This window comes from Aptenodytes patagonicus, chromosome W (assembly GCF_965638725.1).
Source record: "Aptenodytes patagonicus chromosome W, bAptPat1.pri.cur, whole genome shotgun sequence".
NCBI lineage: Eukaryota > Metazoa > Chordata > Aves > Sphenisciformes > Spheniscidae > Aptenodytes > Aptenodytes patagonicus.
In genome coordinates, this window is record NC_134981.1 from 39,278,918 (window position 1) to 39,300,067 (window position 21,150).

At 44.8% G+C, this 21,150-nt stretch overlaps 1 protein-coding gene across 4 annotated transcripts in view; it reads left to right on the plus strand.

Moving 5' to 3' along the window:
* Positions 1-21,150, plus strand: part of LOC143172027 (amyloid-beta A4 precursor protein-binding family A member 1-like) — a 138,457-nt gene that overhangs the window by 107,977 nt on the left and 9,330 nt on the right. For 3 of the 4 annotated variants that reach the window (XM_076361242.1, XM_076361244.1, XM_076361245.1), the window contains exons 6-8: positions 6,205-6,237; positions 7,139-7,225; positions 7,868-8,053. In XM_076361242.1, the coding sequence (XP_076217357.1) occupies positions 6,205-6,237; positions 7,139-7,225; positions 7,868-8,053 (306 nt within the window). The remainder of the gene's footprint in view (positions 1-6,204; positions 6,238-7,138; positions 7,226-7,867; positions 8,054-21,150) is intronic. The other variant, XM_076361243.1, reaches the window with a different exon arrangement.

Genomic DNA, 21,150 nt, shown 5'->3' on the forward strand with positions numbered 1-21,150 from the left:
GTTGGAGTATAGTGGGCCTCGGATCCTCTGTATCCCCGACTCCAAAACCCTAGGGGTCGACCTCGAGTCTCCCCTGGTGCTTTCTGCCAGAGGCTCCAGGTAGGGTCGTTCTCCCCGGCTGCGGTGTAGAGCACATTTTTTACATCTTGCCCTGCCCGGACTGGCCCCAGGGCTACTGCATGAACTATCTCCTCTTTAATTTGTTCAAAGGCTTGTTGTTGCTTATGGCCCCATTTGAAATCGTTCTTCTTTCGGGTCACTTGATAGAGAGGGTTTACGATCAGACTGTAATTTGGAATATGCATTCTCCACGACGCCTAAGAAAGCTTGTGTTTCCTTTTTGCTAGTTGGTGGAGACATGGCTGTTATTTTGTTGATCACATCCATTGGGATCTGACGACGTCCATCTTGCCATTTTATTCCTAAAAACTGGATGTCCTGTGCAGGTCCCTTGACCTTACTTTGCTTTATGGCAAAACCAGCCTTCAGCAGGATTTGGAGTATTGTCTTCCCTTTTTGAAAACCTTCTCCTGCTGTGCTGCCCCACACGATGATATCATCAATGTATTGCAGGTTTTCCTTAGCCTCATCCTGTTCCAGTGCAGTCTGGATCAGTCCATGGCAAATGGTGGGGCTGTGTTTCCACCCCTGGGGCAGTCGGTTCCAGGTGTACTGGACGCCCCTCCAAGTGAAAGCAAACTGTGGCCTGCGCTCTGCTGCAAAGGGATTGAGAAAAACACAGCACTGTTCCAGCTGCTAGGAAGAAAATTAACTCTATCCCAGCCGAAACCAGGACATGCCGCCAGAGCCCGCTGTACCCCGCCAGCTGCAGTGGGAGGGGGGAGAGCAGCAGCATCTCTTGCCTCAACGGCAGGAAGGTAAATTCGTCTCTGTGCCCAACGAACCATCGGATCGTGCCCGACTAACCAAGGCGTGCCCAGGGTAATTGGATAAAAGGGCATAGAGAGGACAGAAAAAGAAATAAACTCCGAGCATTCTGGGGTGACAGAGAGCTGCAGAAGCCGGGTCTGCCGCTCAGTGAGACCGCCCCCCCCTCCCCTGCGGTGGGTTTCCCCTCAGTTTCCCGACTCCACAATGGCAGGCACTGAAAGGGGCGATTCAGAAAAGGGCAGAAAATCTCAACTGTCCCTGAAGGTAGCCAAACCAACCGTCTCCTCTGCTGAGTCCTCAGCAGGGAGAGAAGGGGACTGGGCAAACCCTGCCCCAATTTGCATCAGTTCCCCCACCGCCGCGCAGCGAGCAGCAGGGCTGGGGCTGGTAGGATGGACTCGGGGAGTTGCCACACGGGACCCAGCCCTGGCACCACCAGCATAGCGCCTGCTCCGCCCCCCTGCCAAGCAGAGAGGGCCACGGGGGGAGCGGGGGCCCGAAGCCAGAGCAGAAACAGGCAAGCGCAGGACCTATGCCCCTTCAGACACACATTTAATGGCAGCCTGCAAATCTGCCGGCACCAACCCCCGGGCTTCCCCACTTCCCCAAGCAGCCTGTTCCAATGCTTAATAACACTTTTGGTGAAGAATTTTTTCTAATACCCAATCTAAACCTCCCCTGGCACAACTTGAGGCCGTTTCCTCTTGTCCTATCACTTGCTACTTGGGAGAAGAGACTGACACCCACCTCGCTACAACCTCCTTTCAGGTAGTTGTAGAGAGCAATGAGGTCTCCCCTCAGCCTCCTTTTCTCCAGGCTAAACAACCCCAGTTCCCTCAGCCGCTCCTCATAAGACTTGTTCTCCAGACCCCTCACCAGCTTCATTGCTCTTCTTTGGACACGTTCCAGCACCTCAATGTTTTGCTTGTAGTGAGGGGCCCAAAACTGAACACAGTATTCGAGGTGCAGCCTCACCAGTGCCAAGTACAGGGGGACAATCACTTCCCTAGTCCTGCTGGCCACACTATTTCTGATACAGGCCAGGATGCCATTGGCCTTCTTGGCCACCTGGGTACACTGCCGGCTCATGTTCAGCCGGCTGTCGACCAACACCCCCAGGTCCTTTTCTGCCAGGCAGCTTTCCAGCCACTCTTCCCCAAGCTTGTAGCGCTGCATGGGGTTGTTGTGGCCGAAGTGCAGGACCCGGCACTTGGCCTTGTTGAACCTCATACAATTGGTCTGGGCCCATCGATCCAGCCTGTCCAGATCCCTCTGCAGAGCCTTCCTACCCTCAAGCAGATCAACACTCCCGCCCAACTTGGTGTCGTCTGCAAATTCCCTGAGGGTGCACTCGATCCCCTCATCCAGATCACTGATAAAGATATTAAACAGAACCGGCCCCAATACTGAGCCCTGGGGAACACCGCTCGTGACCGGCCGCCAACTGGATGTAACTCCATTCACCACAACTCTCTGGGCCCGGCCATGCAGCCAGTTTTTTACCCAGCGCAGAGTACACCTGTCCAAGCCATGAGCCACCAGCTTCCCTAGGAGAATGCTGTGGGAGACAGTGTCAAAGGCCTTACTGAAGTCCAGGTAGACCACATCCACAGCCTTTCCCTCATCCACTAGGCGGGTCACCTGGTCAGAGAAGGAGATCAGGTTGGTCAAGCAGGACCTGCCTTTCATAAACCCATGCTGACTGGGCCTGATCACCTGGTTGTCCTGTACGTGCCGCATGATGGTGCTCAAGATGATCTGCTCCATAATCTTCCCCAGCACCGAGGTCAGGCTGACAGGCCTGTAGTTCCCTGGATCCTCCTTCCGGCCCTTCTTGTAGATGGGTGTCGCATTTGCTTACCTCCAGTCAACTGGGACCTCCATTACATTAGTTTTATGAAATATTAGAAAATCATTCACTAAGAAGCTGAAGTAAATCTGCAGTCTGATACTGTTCCCACTGAATTTGAGAGCAGAGTTCTGAATGTAGTGATTAATAGGGTGTTTTGAGTCACCTTTGACATAGTGTCTGCACTGTGGCGTTCTAGCTCAAGATTCTTTTCCTTTCTATTTTTAACATGTGCTTTTCTTTTTTCGTGTGTGAGATCCATCATTGTGTATAGTTTCTAGTTTTGTCTGGAAAAGAATCTGATTTTGGGGAACAGTTACAATTGCTTATCTGGGGACTTTAAAAAAAATAAAATTAAATCCTATCAGTGTGTGCAGAAGCTGTTGTTCAGGATACGTATGTTATTTCTTAATGTCAGTGTCAATTAAGTTAATGGAGAGCCTTCAGTATGAGCCAGTTCCAATTGCTTTTGCAACAGTCTGGTGATAGCAAACTATAGCATATTTCTCTATCTGAAAAAGATGATTAGAAAAGTGAAAATGCTTGGGGGTTTTTTTGTAAATAAGAAAGAATCTAATGTTTCAGTTGCTGCTTTCACACAGGTTTAAAGTAAATCTGGCAGACTTAAGTTGTGAGCATGAACATAAAATATTGAGTGCATCCATGATTCAGGCTTTCTGTTTGCAGTTCCTAATACTAATTTGTCATAAATCTTTATCTATAAAGTGTTATCCTGTAGTCCTGTAATACTGTATTTCTATTGGTAGTTTTGTGTTGAGTTTGCAAGGCCTCAGGACTGAAGTTTGTCAGGCCTGCTCTCTCTGAACTTTTCTTGATCTACCCATAGCTTTGTTTTAACTTGGTTTAGCTGTAACAGCAATTTTTATAATTGATCAGGTGTCTATGGATAATATGTCCTGGTTTCGGCAGGGATAGAGTTAATTTCCTTCCTAGTAGCTGGTACAGTGCTGTGTTTTGGATTTGGGATGAGAACAATGTTGATAACACACCGATGTTTTAGTTGTTGCTAGGTAATGCTTACACTAGCCAAGGACTTTTCAGCTTCCCATGCTCTACCGACTGAGAAGGCTGGAGGTGCACAAGAAGCTGGGAGGGGGCACAGCCAGGACAGCTGACCCAAACTGGCCAAAGGGATATTCCATACCATGTGACGTCATGCGCAGTACATAAACTGGGGAAAGGTGGCCGGGGGGGGCCGCTGCTCGGGGACTGGCTGGGCATCGGTCGGCGGGTGGTGGGCAATTGCACTGTGCATCACGTGCTTTGTGTATTATTATTATTATTATTATTATTATTATTATATTAATATTATTATTGTTATTATTATCATTTTATTTCAATTATTAAACTGTTTTTATCTCAACCCACGAGTTTTTCTCACTTTTACTCCTCCAATTCTCTCCACCATCCCACCGGGGCTGGGGGAGTGAGCGAGCAGCTGTGTGGTACTTGGTTGCCGACTGAGGTTAAACCACCCCATTTTCTTTTGTTTATCTTTGTATGGTTTTATGATTCTGACATAATAATGTAGTGTAGAGAAATACAGGCCTGGTATGATAGCAGGGGCCTTGAGAATTGGAGACACAGAATGCCGTGTAGAGGAGTACAGGCATGGGATGATATGAGATAGGGCACAGGCTTCTGGCACCGGAGTCCCCATGGCTATAAACTCACCAGTGGTCAGTTAAAGAAATGAAGACCTGGAGCTGGACAAAACTGATTTTAGGGGTAACAGAGAATATTGAAATAGTACCTAGCATCTGTAAAAAGCCACCGTATATAGTAAATTTGGATGTTACCTGGAGTTGCAGACCAATGAAGAAAGAGCAAATATTATAAAAGCATGTTAGCAAACATATACAAATTACCCCAAGCAGATCCTGGAGTGAAGAAGAAGCCACCAACATGAACATCATATTCTTCCTGGTGAAGGACCCCAGATGCTGACAACTTGCTGTAGCACTCCCACCCCCCACCCCCACCAGAATGAAACCACCAACTTTAGGCCCAAGAAGAGCAATGGAAGGGTGAACACAACACCAGGAACAGGGGTAGAAACTAAGGAGTGGGTGTATAACAATTTCAACTTTACTATTATTCTTTCTTCTTCTGTAATAATTATATCTGGACTAATAATGGTTAGACTGTTAAGACTTCAATTATACTAACACTAAATTCTTGAATATATATATATTAAAAAAAAAGGTGTGCTTCCTCTTTGACTGTAAACAAAATTATTTACATAATAGGCCTTGGCATAAAAGGCCCTTGTCCCCTCACAGAACACCTGTTAACTTAATTATCTAAGAAGAGATGTTCATCTTGGAAGTAAAAAGGATATCTGCCAGTAGGGTGAATCTTGCATTTCTTCAATAAGCAGGTCCATAAGTTCAGGTCTTCAGAGTTCTTGGTTTTATGTTTAAACCAACTGCAAAGCAATAGAATGGCAATGACGCTTATTTTCAATCATCATTGTTGTTGTCACAGTAATAGTACATAAGAGGTTTTCATGGGATTAGGATGAAATATCTTTGGGTATAAAGCAGTTAGAGTTACAGTAATACTGCTTCATGATAAGAGACAATTTCAGGTGTTTATGAAGTATATTATCTTCCCCATTCTTGGAAGAATGTGATGGTATAGAAATATCCTTATGAAGGTGTCACAGAAAAACCTGGTCTCCAAATGCATGGGTGTATTTGCATAGGAGGAGATGTAGTTGAGGGCAGAAGGGTTCATAGAATCATAGAATCATTGAGGTTGGAAAAGACCTCTAAGATCATCGAGTCCAACCATCGACCCAACACCACCACCCACTAAGCCATGTCCCTAAGTGCCTCATCTACTCGTCTTTTAAATACCTCCAGGGATGGGGACTCCACCACTTCCCACTTCCCAGATATAACTTCTATTTTTTTTCCAGGAAAATTTAACATATTTCTGTGTTTGGGATTAAAGATTGCATGCTTTGGGATTTATGATTCCATGTGTGTGTGAGACTGTTAAGCAATTTGTATTTAAATTCTTTAAATCTGAGAAAGTTGGAATAATAATGGGTGGGATTCTTGTCTTGCACCTATGCTGACTTTACTTTGGAGGAGAGCCACTCTCAATTTGTACTGCTGTAAATGAGGAAAGGCTTTTGGAGAGCTGGGGAGGAAACTGTTTCTTCAGAGTAATGTTTAAATGGGGAAAAAAAATCCTTTTATATACTCTCCTGGTGCAGATCTCTCTTCATTTTTCAAAAACTGTTAAACATGAAACTTTTTTTTTTCCTTAAACCAAAAAGAAAACAAGGAAATTAATCTAAGCAGAGACTAATCCAGAACAACTAATAGATTGAGCCCTGGCATTAGTGTATATATAGATTCCTGTTTGACTTAAGAGTCTTTGCAAGTTCTTCTCTAACTATTTTCCATCTCTGTTTATTACATGCTAAACAGATGGCCCAGAAATTAGCCAAAGGCAGGAAGAAGGTGCAGTACAACCACCATCAGCTTGATGTTATGTCTGTTATTTTGTTTGCTTTGTTGGGGTTTTTTGCCTTTTTATTTTGTGCTTTTCTTTTCTGCATCCAGCAAGGGTTTTTTAGGTTTATTTCTGAGCTACCATGTCAGTTAACATTTCTCAGAAATCAATTGCCTGGTTGGCTGTCATTAGCTATTGCTTATCATTAGCCATTTTGTGTTAGAAATAGGGTAAAGATTGGAATTATCAAAGGGATACAGGTAGTACCGAAAACGCATACCAAAGAAATAGGACTGATGTGTCAAAGGTTTTATTCTGTAAACTGGCAAAGTAAAAAAAAAATTTTTATTCCTCTATAAAGAGTGTTTTGCTTGATTCACAGCTGTGTCAAATAAAGGAAAAAAGTATAGACACACAATTATATGCTGACTCATATTTTAGTAATATTTTATGATTATGGAGTTCTTAAATAGTTATATTTTTTAAAAGGCACTTAAAATTGCAAGCATTTGCTTTTTGTTTACAAAGGTACGGCTTCTGGAGGGAATTAGCACGTTAATAGTATGTTGTCTGACTGTGAAGACCCTCTTGCCAGAACTGCACTATAAGTTATTTAAAACTACACCTGTGGTACACATTTTTCTATTATTCTGAGCAGTCACTGTTGCTAAGCCCCTATATGGGAAGGGAGGTCAGAGTGTTTTTTATGGGATTAAAAATTTTACAAATTACATCTAACCCACTTTCATATCTAATACAGGGTTTCCACATCTTTTTGTTTATCTTTAGCTTCTGCAATCTAATACTTTGTTTTGAATTGCTGTTCTGGTGACTGTGTCTTGTTTGTGATCTAATATCATTATTAAGGGTGTTACCTAATGTTATTGACTCTATTCCATTTATTTGCAGGCTCCAGAAGGTGAATCTCAACCTGTGACTGAAGTGGACCTCTTCATTTCTACACAGAGAATAAAAGTATTGAATGCAGACACACAGGTATGGACAAAGAAGCACCTTTGCCAGGTCAGGCCTTGTCAGTGTTATAATAATAATCCTTTGAAATAGACCTTCATCTACTTGCCAAAATTTGACTTTCAGGGAGTGCTGGCTCTTATAGTTCCCTCCAAGACTTCCTGGTCAGAAATCTATGCTCAAGAACCACGTCACACATGGAATTAATCAGAGTTGTCTGACTGATTTGGCAGGTATGCTAATTGCAGTCAGCCCAAAAGATAAGAAACTTTGTTCACATTATACAGCATTCTAGGCAGTCTAATACTATAATATGACAAGTACCAATTGTCCCCAGGCAAGCCTAAAGTATTTGGTTGTGATAACTAATTTGAAGTCCTTAGTCCTCAGCATGTTGTGTGTGTTCAGGCCAAGATACCCAAGTCTTTGTGTTCTTTTCCACAGTAACTTTCATTTTCAAAATGTGCTTTTTTTTGGTTTGCTTTTTTTGAAAGTGAGGCTATTGGTTCCTCTTGGCACCTCCTTTCATACAGGAGACTTTTTTCCTTTTTGTAGACATTTACTTAATAAAGGTGTCATACTGCCATTAATCTCTTTATAAAATACCAAAAGTGCAATAAGAATTTGCTTAAAACAGCATCTGATACCATTTTTTCTATCCTCCAGGAAACTATGATGGATCATCCTCTGAGGACCATTTCTTACATTGCGGATATAGGGAATATAGTTGTTCTGATGGCTCGTAGACGAATGCCGCGATCAAATTCCCGGGACAATGTGGAAGCATCTCACCCCTCCCAAGATGGAAAAAGGCAATACAAAATGATTTGTCACGTCTTCGAGTCTGAGGATGTAAGGATTTTTTTTATCTTGTGATTTTTCTAGGAGGTAAAATGTGAGCACATCTTGACAGGCTTGAAAGTCTATAGCCAATGGTCCTGTTTGGCTTGTTTGTTAATTGCATAAAAATATTTCATTGAAGTAGAAGAACTTGCTTTCTCTTTGCATAATGGAACTCTGTGTTTTACTTGCAAAGTCAGTATTTATAGAACTTCCTTTTTTTCAAGTAAATTTAATACTTTCCTAGAGACAGTGAGGGGCAGATTCTAAAAGAACACTGTTGCCACAGCTTACATATACCAGCTCAGGATGTGTGAGAGTGAGCATCCATCAAAGCAGCTTATTTTCATAGGGAGCTTCCATTCCCTAGTGTTGCCACGAGGATTGCTGATATATGCCATAAAGGGGTGTTTTGGGGGTTTTTTTGTTTGTTTGGGCTTCCTTTTGATATGATGATGGAGTTCAGAAGGAGTAGCTGAAATTATTCCCCCCGGCAAAACAAAAGCCCAATCAATAATGTTGGGAATTCCAATAGAGTGTCCTTTGTAATTGCAAAGTCTCTTTATAATTCCTTGGTTGCTGTTTAAATCAGGTGATGGTCATCTTCCTCTTCATTGTTATTAATTTGGGGCAAATGCCCTCTCAGACAGTTGTGGGTATCCCATTCACACCCACTGTTACACTCGCCCACTGTGGTGGGTTGACCTTGGTTGGCCGCCAGGTGCCCACCAACCCGCTTTCTCATTCTCCCTCCTCGGCGGGACAGGGGGAGAATATAAGATGAAAAACTCATGGGTCGAGATAAAGGCAGTTTAGTGAAGAAAAGCAAAGGTCACGCACAGAAGCAAAGCAAAGCAAAAAGATTTATTCTCTACTTCCCATCAGCAGGCGATGTCCAGCCACTTCCCGGGAAGTAGAGCCTCAGTACGCATAGCGGTTGCTTCTGAAGACAAATGCCTGAATAACGAATGCCTCCCCTCCTCCTCCTTTCTCTCAGCTTTTATTGCTGAGCAGATGTCATATGGTATGGAATAGCCCTTTGGTCAGTTTCGGTCAGCTGTCCTGGCTATGCCCCCTCCCAACTTCTTGCCCACCCTCAGCCTACTGGCCTTTGGGGGCAGGGAGGGTGTCGGAGTTTCCCTTTGTTCAGTGTCGATGGCGGAGCGGGAGTTGCGATTCCGGAGTAATGACGGATCTCAATATGAGTATGGTCATTCTCCTTTATTTACACTTATAACAGGGCTTATATAGTTAACTACTATGAACACACGCTACCTGCAGCTTGCAGATAGGTTACAGCCTTGTGTTCACGCGCATCTATACTCTAGCAGATTGGCCCGTTCTTTCTGATCATGCGAAATGCCTTCATGGTCTTTATCTTGTTTTTCTCCTTCCAGCTGCACATTCCTTTCTCCGTTGTTTTCTGCTTAAGTGCCTTGTCATGCCAGGTGGTGCAGTGTTTGCTCATTAAAATCAAACTCAGGAATGTCCGTTAGTGAGACTCCCATTCCCACATCTCCCCCTTTTTGTTTTACTAGAAACACTGCTGAAACCGATCTTTCAATCATTTTTCGTATACATTGCAACAAACAGGGTACACAAAACAAAAATGCATATAAATACTATTACACATATCCCTCCTAGCTTGGCTAGTCCTTTTAACCAGCCACGAGGAGGAGCTGTCTGATACCCGCAAGTCTGCAAACACAGCAGCCAGGGGGTCTTTCTCCCCGGTCACTCCCCCATCATTCACCGGAACGGATGGGGTGGCTGGGCACGCGCTCACAACACCCTTCTCATTGGTAGCTGCCGGCTGGTCTCGCCGATCTCTGCCTCCTCCTTATCCCGGGTGTTGTTCCGCTTTTGTTGTTCATCACGTGGCGAGGTTCCTTCTTCTGCTCAGGGAAGGATGGTCAAGGTCACCAGCCGTCTTTGTCAGCATATCCCTGCTACTGTTAAAAACATGGGTTGCTCAGGGATACTAGATCGTGCCCCTGCTGTACCAGCCACTCCTCCACAATTCCCCCTTCTTGTTTTTGAGCAACCCAGACTTGATTAACAATTTTCATAATTGCTTTCTTCACACAGCTAAAAATTATACAAGAGCATATACTTATTACTAATATAACAATTAAAATGTGTAAGCTTTCTTTTATTAAACTTATTATCCAAGATGGCAGTTCCCCAAATATATTCTTAAGCCAGGTATCGAATAACCCCTGATCTTGTTGAATATTCTTGGCGTGGTCCTTTAACCATTGTAGCTGTTTGTGGATTGACTCGCCATGGTCAGACAGATTCATACAACACATCCCTTCAAAATCCTCACACCCATGTCCTTGTGCTAATAACAGAAAGTCAATAGCAGCTCTATTCTGTAAAATCGCATGACGGAAGCTATCCTGATCTGCAAGTAATTTTTCAATAAGCTCTGTTGTCACATCAGCCTGCTTTTTAGCCCAACAAGCTAATTTCCCTACCTCATTTAGGGCCCTCGCAGCTGCAGCGCCTGGTATAAATAGTGAAAGGAAGACCTTTTCGGTGTCGCTAGGCAGAGTTACATCATCACGACAGTCTGGGGAAAGACCCGTGGCGGCTCTTTTTCGTCTTTGTTGTTGCCCTTTTCTTGTTATGGTTTTCCACCAATTTTCTCCCAGGGCCAACAGGGTCAATTTTCCTAAGTAGCATGGCCCTCCTACAGCATTTGCTGGGATACCCTGCCAGGCCCTGTCCCCGCATATTAAAAATACCTGTGGGGGCAACGCCTTTGGGGTACCATTGTTCCAGATCCCTATTCCTCCTTTTGTTTCCGCTCCAGCCGCTCCTAAAGCATAGCTATTACCACTGTCGTTGGTACCACAAAAATCGCCCGCATCCTGATACTTGTAGTAAGATGCATGGGAGGTGACATTAGTCCACCCTGTCCAATTTCTTGCCTGGTAGAACTGGATACCCGTCTGTAGGGGTCCCCCAAATATAAAACATGTCTGAGTCCAATTTTTAGATGTATTTCCAACTCGCATCGACCCTAACAGTTCCAACTCCTGGGGATCCCAGGGTAGCGAGTGATTTAATCCTTTTATCAAGTTAGCACTACAGTTGCTAGTTGCAGTCACATTAGTACAGCTGCCATTACTGAACGCGGCAAAGTCGCCCTCCTTATATCCAGGCATACCTAACAAACAAGTCCTAAACGGCTCAGTTGCTGAGGCGAGGGAAAGGCAAAACGCGGGCTGCCCTGTTTTATTTGCCCAGGTTACCCACATATTTTCCCTTGGGTTAATGCGATGTATAGTTGCCGACCCTGGGATTATTAAGATTAGCCCAATTACGATCACATCTGCCTGGCTCAACATTTTCTCTTCTAGGCGAATTGCCTTTTTTTTTTTTTTTTTACAAACAATAATCAATTTGGCAGTTTCGTGGACTGTATTTCGTGTCCAGTGGTTATTAATATTCTATACAGCACTATTTCTTTCAGATAGCAAGTTTCACACCACCTTTGTGCGCGCGTGCACCGGGCCCACCACTTCTTATCACAAAGGTAAAACTGACACAATACTCACGGTACACACCGTAGGCACTCTTTGTTTTTGTTTTTTTGTTTGTGGTTTTTTTTTTTCTCTTTTTTTTTTCTCTTTTTTTTTCTCTTTTTTTTCTTTTCTTTTTTTTTCTCCTTTTTTTTCCTTTTTTTCTCTTTTTTCTCTTTTTTCTTTTTTCTTTTTTCCTTTTTTTCTTTTTTTCTTTTTTCTTTTTTTTCTTTTCTCTTTTTTCTTTTTTTTCTTTTTTCTTTTTTTTCTTTTTTTTCTTTTTTTTTTTTTTTTTTTTTTTTTTTTTTTTACCACTGTTTTTGGAAAACTCATCGCATGAGCTAAGTTCTGCGGTTACGGGTCCTCTGATTCTCTTTGTCCTGATGATAACGCAGGCTTCACAGATCTGCTGGGCACCCAGACCGGTCCATTACCTCCTTAATGGCGGTTTGTAGTGTCGCAGCCATCACTTCAGTCTGTTTCTTAATTTGAGCACGCTCTACTCGCATGAGCATGTCTTCTACCCCTGCATCTTTGGGTAGCGTGGCCAAAATGTTTTTAGTGGCATTATTGGCATTGTCAAAGGCCAAAATGCGAAACATTTGTTGTTTATTATCCTCCCCCAAATCTGGATGATCACGTATCGCCCCCCACAAGCGATCGACAAAATGACTATACACTTCAGTGGTACCTTGCTGTACAGAACTAAGGGATGGAGTGGACGAACCGGGTAAGGCTAAAAAGGCGTCTAGCGCCAGTTTGGCAGACAACTGCAACAAAGCAATAGGAAAGACCAACTGAGCATTAATATCGTTAAACCTTCCCGTCCCCGTTATCATTTCCGCGGTAATCCCATAGAGGGGATCCCTCTGCGTTTAATGCTGTGCCGCAGCACCCGCCGCCTGCCGTGACCACTCCGACCCCCACAACAAATACTGCGTAGGTGACAATAAAAGCCTCATAAGGTTTTGGCAGTCAGCAGGGCACATCAGGTCAGCCGAAAAAATCCAGATTACAATTTGACGTGAAGCTTCTGATTTTATCCCATACTGGGACACAGTGTTTTTTGCTTGCTGTAGGATTTTCCAATCATGAGGCGCCCACTTATTGCCGTTATTCTCTTGCAGCACAGGAAAAGCACTCGCCCCCAAGCTGGATGCCGCTTGCCACTGCCCGTCCAGCATAGCGTCTCTAGCCACTTCGCTCCAGCGTCTGGGCTGAACCGTCGCTGGTGGTCCAGAGAGGCAAGGGGGTAGGGATTCCCCTGATGCCCCGGACAGGTGCTCCATTCCTCCCCTCTGGGCTGTAATTGTTAAGTCCTGTAACTGTTGCACTACCTTCTTCAGGAGCTCATTAGTCTCAGCCATACTCTGTGCTTTGCTGTCACCCTGTGGCAGAGTATACGCACCTGAAGAGACTTCCAGAGGCGGGGCTGTTGGCCAGGGAGGGGTTAACGGAACCAGCCGCTCCTCCTCCCCGGGCCGTCGCTCTTCCGCGACCGCCTCAGTTGCCTGGTGAGCCTCCCCACCGGCAACTTCCGGACTCTTAGAACAATGGGTCGTAACCGGGAGACCCGGGGGACATGTTTTAGCCGGGTCGGACAAACCGGAGCGACACTCAACGCTGTCCTTGAGCTCCTGTACAGTTTTAAATGGACTTCCCGACATTCCTCTTACCGCCGACAGCCCAAAAAACCGTGAGAGTCTAGACTCTGTGCTCTTTGGCTTTTCAGGCGGAGGCTGCGGGGCCAGCATCTGAGCGGCAGCACACGCCACCTCCCTCTCCGCCTTCATGGCTTTCAGAGTCTCTAAAACAGATCTCCACAGTTCTCGCACTGTTTTAATTTCTTTTTCCGTTTTTTCGTTCCCTTCGATAGTCTGTTCCCACATAGTGTTTCCTAAATCTTGCCATTTGAGCACAGAAAAGATCGTATGGCTGTCCTTAAAATGTCCCCAACGTTGTCCTAATTTAATCAACGTACATAATTGCTTTACCGTTGTCTCGATCCCTCTCTTTGAGAGGATGCTTACGAGCAACGCCGCTGCCGCCTCTATTTCCATGATAGCGGTCGCTCACTGGGAGGCAGTTGGCCAGACTGCTCCGTTATCTTATCCCCCTCCGATCATCGGGATAGTACAACTCCCAGCCGCTTTTCTCCCGCTCCCCTTCTCTCGCTGCTCTTACCGCAGTCTCGAAGAGGCGCGCCGAACCATCCTCTGCTACCAGATGTCGGAGTTTCCCTTTGTTCAGTGTCGACGACAGAGCGGGAGTTGCGATTCCGGAGTAATGACGGATCTCAATATGAGTATGGTCATTCTCCTTTATTTACACTTATAACAGGGCTTATATAGTTAACTACTATGGACACGCGCTACCTGCAGCTTGCAGATAGGTTACAGCCTTGTGTTCACGCGCATCTATACTCTAGCAGATTGGCCCGTTCTTTCTGATCATGCGAAATGCCTTCATGGTCTTTATCTTGTTTTTCTCCTTCCAGCTGCACATTCCTTTCTCCGTTATTTACTGCTTAAGTGCCTTGTCATGCCAGGTGGTGCAGTGTTTGCTCATTAAAATCAAACTCAGGAATGTCCGTTAGTGAGACTCCCATTCCCACAGGAGGATTGGAGAGACAGCCTTGATGCTGTGTGAGCACTGCTCAGCAGTAGCCAAAGCATTGGTGTGTTATCAACACTGTTCTAGCTACAAATACAAAGCACAGCACTATTAAGGCTGCTGTGGGGAAAGTTAACTCTATCCCAGCCTGACCAAATACACCCACTCACACTAGCATCTTATCGTCTGTTCTTACCCAGGCCATTTTACCAAGTGTGGGTGCACAAGCACCCCCACAGAGGGCTGAGTTGTCTGTTATCAAACCTGATGTCCTGTCCTCACTAATTAAAACCCAAACATTTTGAGAAATATCAATGCACATAACTTGTTGATTTTATGTAGTTTGTTTTTTTAAAAAAAACTAAACTAAATAAGCAAGGGGTAAAATCATACACAAATACATCAAAATGAAGTTGGAAGATACAGAGTTGTCAGTCTTATAATCAGGTTAGTCCCAAATAAAATGATCTCACACAGTGCTATCTAATTGACAAGACAGCAAATCTCATTTATTGCTCAGCCCTCCAAATAACAGGATATTATGTGACCACCATGTTTATGTCGATCAGATGGTTCATACAGGGGAATCACTCCCATGTGAAAATTAATGCTTAGACTATAGCAGTCATGCCAGTTAAGGCATCTTGCCCAAATTACAGATGGTGAGGTAATAGCCACTTCTCGTGCCGTGCACCTCACTTAGGCTTCAAAAAGACTTTGCAGTACAATTCAGAGTATATTAAACTAATTAATAAAAATTTAAGTGAAAATATTAATTTCTCACTAATGCCTTAAATGCCTTCAAAAATATTTGTAAGGTCTTCCAGATCGGAAAGTTTCCTTTAAGAAGTGTCTGGTTTTATGTATTTGGGAACCTGTTCTGAAGGCACCATGTTCATATAAATTCTGTGGTTGCAGGTACATATGCAACCTACTGCTGGGATTCTCAGTGTTTTTGCTTTACCTTTTAGAGGTAGTCCTCTACCAAACTAAATTTGACAGAAAACCTTAAAGATTGCTTTTTATGCAAAATAGCATATAAGCCACTCTTCTTGTAATGCCCTTCATGAAATTGGCATGCAAATAGAAAGACTAGACTATGTTTTTTGTTGTTTTGGGGTTTTTTGGTTTTTATTTGTTGTTTTTTTCCGGGGGGGGGGGGGGGGGGGGCGGGCGCACATCACTAGATCACTAGTGATCACATCACCTGATGTGCTGCCTAGTTTGGGGCTGTTGCTTCTGTATTTCAAATCATACATTTTGTATGTTACTGGACTCTCTCACTGGCCAGTTCAAAAAGCAAAGATCAAATTGTCAGATGCCAGAGGCAGTGGTTTCTTGGACATGAGGAAAAATTTCTTTACTGAAGGAGTGGTTAAACATTGGAACAGGCTGCCCAGGGAAGTGGTTGAGTCCCCATCCCTGGAAGTATTTAAAAGACGTGTAGATGAGGCGCTTAGGGACATGGTTTAGTGGGCATGGTGGTGTTGGGTTGACGGTTGGACTCGATGATCTTAGAGGTCTTTTCCAACCTTAATGATTCTATGATTCTATGATTCTTTTCTTTCAGAATATGATAGCCTTCCTGGATCTATTTCTCAGTATTTTCTTGGCTATTCAAAATGTGTGCTTCCATTAGAGGATTGTTGTCATTACCTTCTGTGGTTTGGTCAGATGATTTCACATTTGTGTCGGATATGATCCTTCCTGTGCCAGAAAATATTTTCCTGGAAAGTAGAACATGTCTGTAGGTCTAGAAAAAGCATTGATCACTTAATAGTCTGAACATATTCTGAGGATTTTCAGGACATGAGCGTTCCTCAGTCATAGAGTAGTTTGAAAATAGCTTACAAACATTCTAAACAATCCAAATGAGTAGGAAAAAATATAACTCTGAAAGAGTTAATATAGAAATGTATCTGTTAGCAGCAAAGAGATTTCCACTCTAAAGAGCTTGTAAATCCAATGGAGTAGTAGAGTCTCTTTTATATAGAAATCTCACATATTTCACTGTCATCTTTTCTTCTGGGACAGCTGGGTATCTAGAAGAATTTATCCAGTTAAGCTGACTGTGATACATCTTAAGCTTCAGATGTGTGATGGCCAAAATGTGTCCCTGCTTGGAACTGTCCTTATCTTAAAAAAAACGCAACAACAGATTTTCCAAGTGTAGTTGGCACTGGATATTCAGAACAGCTCAGCTCCTAAAACATGGCCAAATGCTGGGTGTCTAAATGGCAGTTGATATCTTCTTGGATGTCCATCTCTGAATGTACAAGTCCATATTTATCTCCTCTCTTGCAGATAGCGTGCTGAGCTAATGAGTTGCAGTGCACTCATCTTCTTGCCATATTGTTCTTGCCATCAAATTTTTTTGATTTGAAAGTTTGCAAAGTAATGGAAGTCCAGACTCTGTGTGCTGTTGACCTTTTCAGTGCCAGCGATCATGTTTGTGTCATCAACAAGTTTAGAGCTAGCTTGAGTAGATATAAGATACAAACAGTTTTTATTTTGGGATTGGGAACCTTTTTCTTACTGGGGCCTGAATTGGACTGCATGTAAAAACACAGCTTAGCTGTGTTCCTACATCCCTAGCACACCCCCACACCGTAGGCTATGGAGTCCTCCCATCCTCTTTCCCTTCCCTTTCCCCTAACCAGAACTACACACCAGAGGGCAGTTTCATTCCACACTGTGACCAGCACCCCTACACTCCACAGTGTTTCCTGCACCCAGCACTCTGGTTATGCACAGCACTGTTCCACACTCAGTTTCTTGCACTGCTCCGATCAGCTCTGCACTCATGCCGTGTTGCTTTCCACTTGTAAACAATATGTATATCATTCCAAGTTTACCTTGATCACCTCACAACAAAGGATTCCACTGGTCTGCTCTTTTCAGCTGCTTCCTTGCATGGCACAGAGATCAGAGCTTTCCCTTTACATGCCTTTTGTTTTTCTACCTATCCCTGCCTCTACCACCAGTAGCAGGTGGTAGGAGCTAGAATCATAGATTCATCGAATGGTTTAGGTTGGAAGGGACCTTTAAAGATCATCTAGTCACCCCCCTGCCATGGGCAGGGACATCTTTCACTAGATTAGCTTGCTCAAAGCCCCTTCCAACCTGACTTTGAACACTTCCAATGATGGGACATTGACACCCTGCCTCCTGACACCCTGCCCCTTGACCAATATCCGCAGCGTAGACAAACTGCTGACACCATGCCCTTGACCAGTATCGGCAGCGTAGACAGACTGCCAACACCCTGCCCCCTGGCTGACATCGGCAGCATAGGCAGGATGCCACCCACATTATTCACATAAGGTATGATTCTCTCAAATCACACTACCATTGGTGGAGCCATGGGGCGGCACGACTCTTACCCACATTCAAAAGGCATTTGCACAATTGGCTGTTGCTGCCAGATGACCCGGACACCAAGTATCCCTGGCAGTCCACCAGAGCCATGGCATCGCTTATGATCCTGTGTTTACTATTGGTGATCGGGTGAGTCGCCATATGGGCGGGTTATTGCTCATCTTTCCTACTGCCTCAGTAAAGCTTTGTTTTATAACATGTTGTCAGACTCCATTACCATTTGGATCACAGGCATCCACAACTTCTCTGGGCAACCTGTTCCAGTGTCTCACCATCCTCATCATAAAAAAATTTCTTCCTTATATCTAATCTAAATCTACCCTCTCTCAATTTAAAACTGTTGCCCCCTGTCCTGTAAAGGCCTTTTACAGGCCTTGGTAAAAAGTCTCTCTCCATCTTTCTTACAAGCCCCCTTTATATATTGAAAGGCTGCAATAAGGTGTCCCCCAGAGCCTTCTCTTCTCTAGGCTGAACAACCCCAACTCTCTCAGCCTTTCTTCATAGGAGAAGTGTTCCAGCCTTCTGATCATTTTCGTGGCCCTCCTCTGGACCAGTTCCAACAGGTCCATGTTTGTCTTGTGCTGGGGACCCCAGAGCTGGATGCAGTACTCCAGGTGGGGTCCATGAGAGCGGAGTAGAGGGGGAGAATCACCTCCCTCGACCTGCTGGCCACGCTTCTTTTGATGCAGCCCAGGATACAATTGGCTTTCTGGGCTGCAAGCGCACGTTGCCAGCTCATGTCCAATTTTTCATCCACCAGTATCCCCAAGTCCTTCTCTGCAGGGCTGCTCTCAATCAATTCAGCAGCCAGTCTGTACTGATACTGGGGATTGCCCTGACCCAGGTGCAGGGCCTTGCACTTGGCCTTGTTGAACTTCATGAGGTTCGCATGGGCCCACTCCTCAAGCCTGTCAAGGTCCCTCTGGATGGCATCCCTTCCCTCTAGTTAATCAGCTGCACCACTCAGCTTGGTGTCATCTGCAAACTTGCTGAGGATGCACTCAATCCCACTATCTATATCGTTAATGAAGGTATTAAACAGTATTGGTCCCAGTACGGACCCTTGAGGGACACCAGGTGTTACTGGTTTCCACTTGGACATTGAGCCATTGACTGTAACTCTTTGGACGTGGACATCCAGCCAATTCCTTATCCATCTAACAGTCCATCCGTCAAACCCATATCTCTCCAGTTTAGCAGCAAGACTGTTGTGGGGGACAGCATCAAAGCCCTACAGAAGTCCAGGTAGATGACATCCGTAGCTCTTCCCTTGTCCACTGATGCAGTCACTCCATCGTAGAAGGCCACTAGATTAGTCAGGCACAATTTGCCCTTGGTGAAGCCATGTTGGCTGTCTCTAATCACCTCCCTATCTCCCATATGTTTCGACATGTCTTCCAGGAGGATCTGTTCCATGATCTTACCGGGCACAGAGGTGAGGCTGACTGGTTGGCAGTTCCCAGGGTCCTCCTTATTACTTTTTGTAAAAATGGATGCAATATTCCCTTTTCTTCAGTCACTAGAACAGCTGACAGGGAGTAATGCAGCAGTGAGTGAAAGCTATGGAGCATCCAGTAGCTTTAGGAGCAGAGCAGCCAAGAGCAAGTTATAGACACAGGAGAGAGCCATATAGACTAGGCGGAGTGGGCTGGAAGCCCACTGAACTTCATTCATGAGATTCAACAAGGACCAATGACAAATCCTGCACCTAAGGAGGAAGAAATCCTGGCAGCAAAACAGGCTGGGGACTGACTAGCTGGAGAGCAGCTCTGCTGAAAAGGCCCTGCGGAGCCTTGGCAGAAAGCAATGAGCCAGCAGTATGCCCTGGCAGCAAAGGCTGGGTTGGATTAAAAGGAGCATAAGCAGTAAATTGCAGGAAATGATTCTTCCTCTCTACTCAACACTCATTAGACCACTTCTAGAATACCACGTCCAGTTTTGCCCCCCCTCCCCAATACAAGAAAGGCATTGACAAACTGGAGTGAGTTCAGCAGAAGGCCATCAAGATGGTCAGGGGGCCTGGAGCACTTGCCCTATGAGGAGAGGCTGAGGGAACAGGGCTTGTTCAGCCTGGAGAAGAGAAGGCTTCAGGGACATCTAACAGCAGCCTTCCAATATCCATGAGGAGATCATCAAGAAGACGGAGCCAGCCTCTTTGCAGTGGTGCGTGGTGGGAGTATGAGAGCTAACGAGCATACATTGAAACAAGAAAGGTTCAGACTGGATACAAGAAAAAACTTTTTCATCATATGGACTGTCAAGCATTGGAACAGGCTGCCCAGAGAGGTTATATAGTCTGTCCTTGAAGATTTTCAATACCTGGCTAAAAACCCTGAGTAACCTGGTCTGACCTCATAGCTGACTGCTTTGAACAGGAGGTTGGACTAGAGACCCTCTGAGGTCCCTTCCAACCTGAATGATTCTATGATCGTGAACTGCTTCCAGTCACATTACGGTCTGGATCTGCTCAATGGGCCAGTTGTTTCCACCCTTTCCATACTTTATCTGACAGTAACTTCAAACACAGTTGTGAGAATTTTAAAGGAAAGCATGGGCGAGAAGAAAGAGTAGGAAATAACATAGCATCATAGCATAGCTGAGGTGGGACAGCACCTCTAGAGATTGTCTAGTTGAACCCCCCTGCTCAATCAGGGTCCACTAGAACAGGTTGCCCAGGACTGTGTCCAGTTGTGTTTTGAATATCTCTAAGGATGGAGACTCCAAAACCTCTCTGGGCAACCTGTTCCGGTATTCAACCACACCCTCAAGTAAAAAAGTGTGTTCCTAGGTTGTCATGGTTTAACCTCAGTCGGCAACTGAGCACCACACAGCCGCTCGCTCACTCCCCCCCGACACCGGTGGGATGGGGGAGAGAATTGGAAGAGCACAAGTGAGAAAAACTCGTGGGTTGAGATAAAAACCATTTAATAATTGAAATAAAATAATAATAATGTAATAATAATACACAAAGCAAGTGATGCACAGTGCAATTGCTTACCACCCGCCGACCGATGCCCAGCCAGTCCCTGAGCAGCAGCCCCCCTGGCCAGCTTTCCCCAGTTTATGTACTGCGCATGACGTCACATGGTATGGAATATCCCTTTGGCCAGTTTGGGTCAGCTGTCCTGGCTGTGCCCCCTCCCAGCTTCTTGTGCACCTCCAGCCTTCTCAGTCGGTAGAGCATGGAAAACTAAAAAGTCCTTGACTAGTGTAAGCACTACCTAGTAACAACTAAAACATCGGTGTGTTATCAACTTTGTTCTCATCCTAAATCCAAAACACAGCACTGTACCAGCTACTAGGAAGGAAATTAACTCTATCCCTGCTGAAACCAGGACATAGGTTTAAGTGGAATTTTCTGTGTTTCCGTTTGTGCCCATTGCCTCTTGTCCTGTCACTGGGCACCACTGAAAAGCGCCTGTCTCCATCATCCATTACACCCTCCCATCAGCTATTTATACATATTGATAAGATCCCTCATGAGCCTTCTCTTCTCTAGGATGAACAGTCCCAGCTCTCTCAGCCTCTCCACATATGTCAGATGTTCCAATCTCTGAATCATCTTTGTGGCCTTTCTCTGGACTCTCT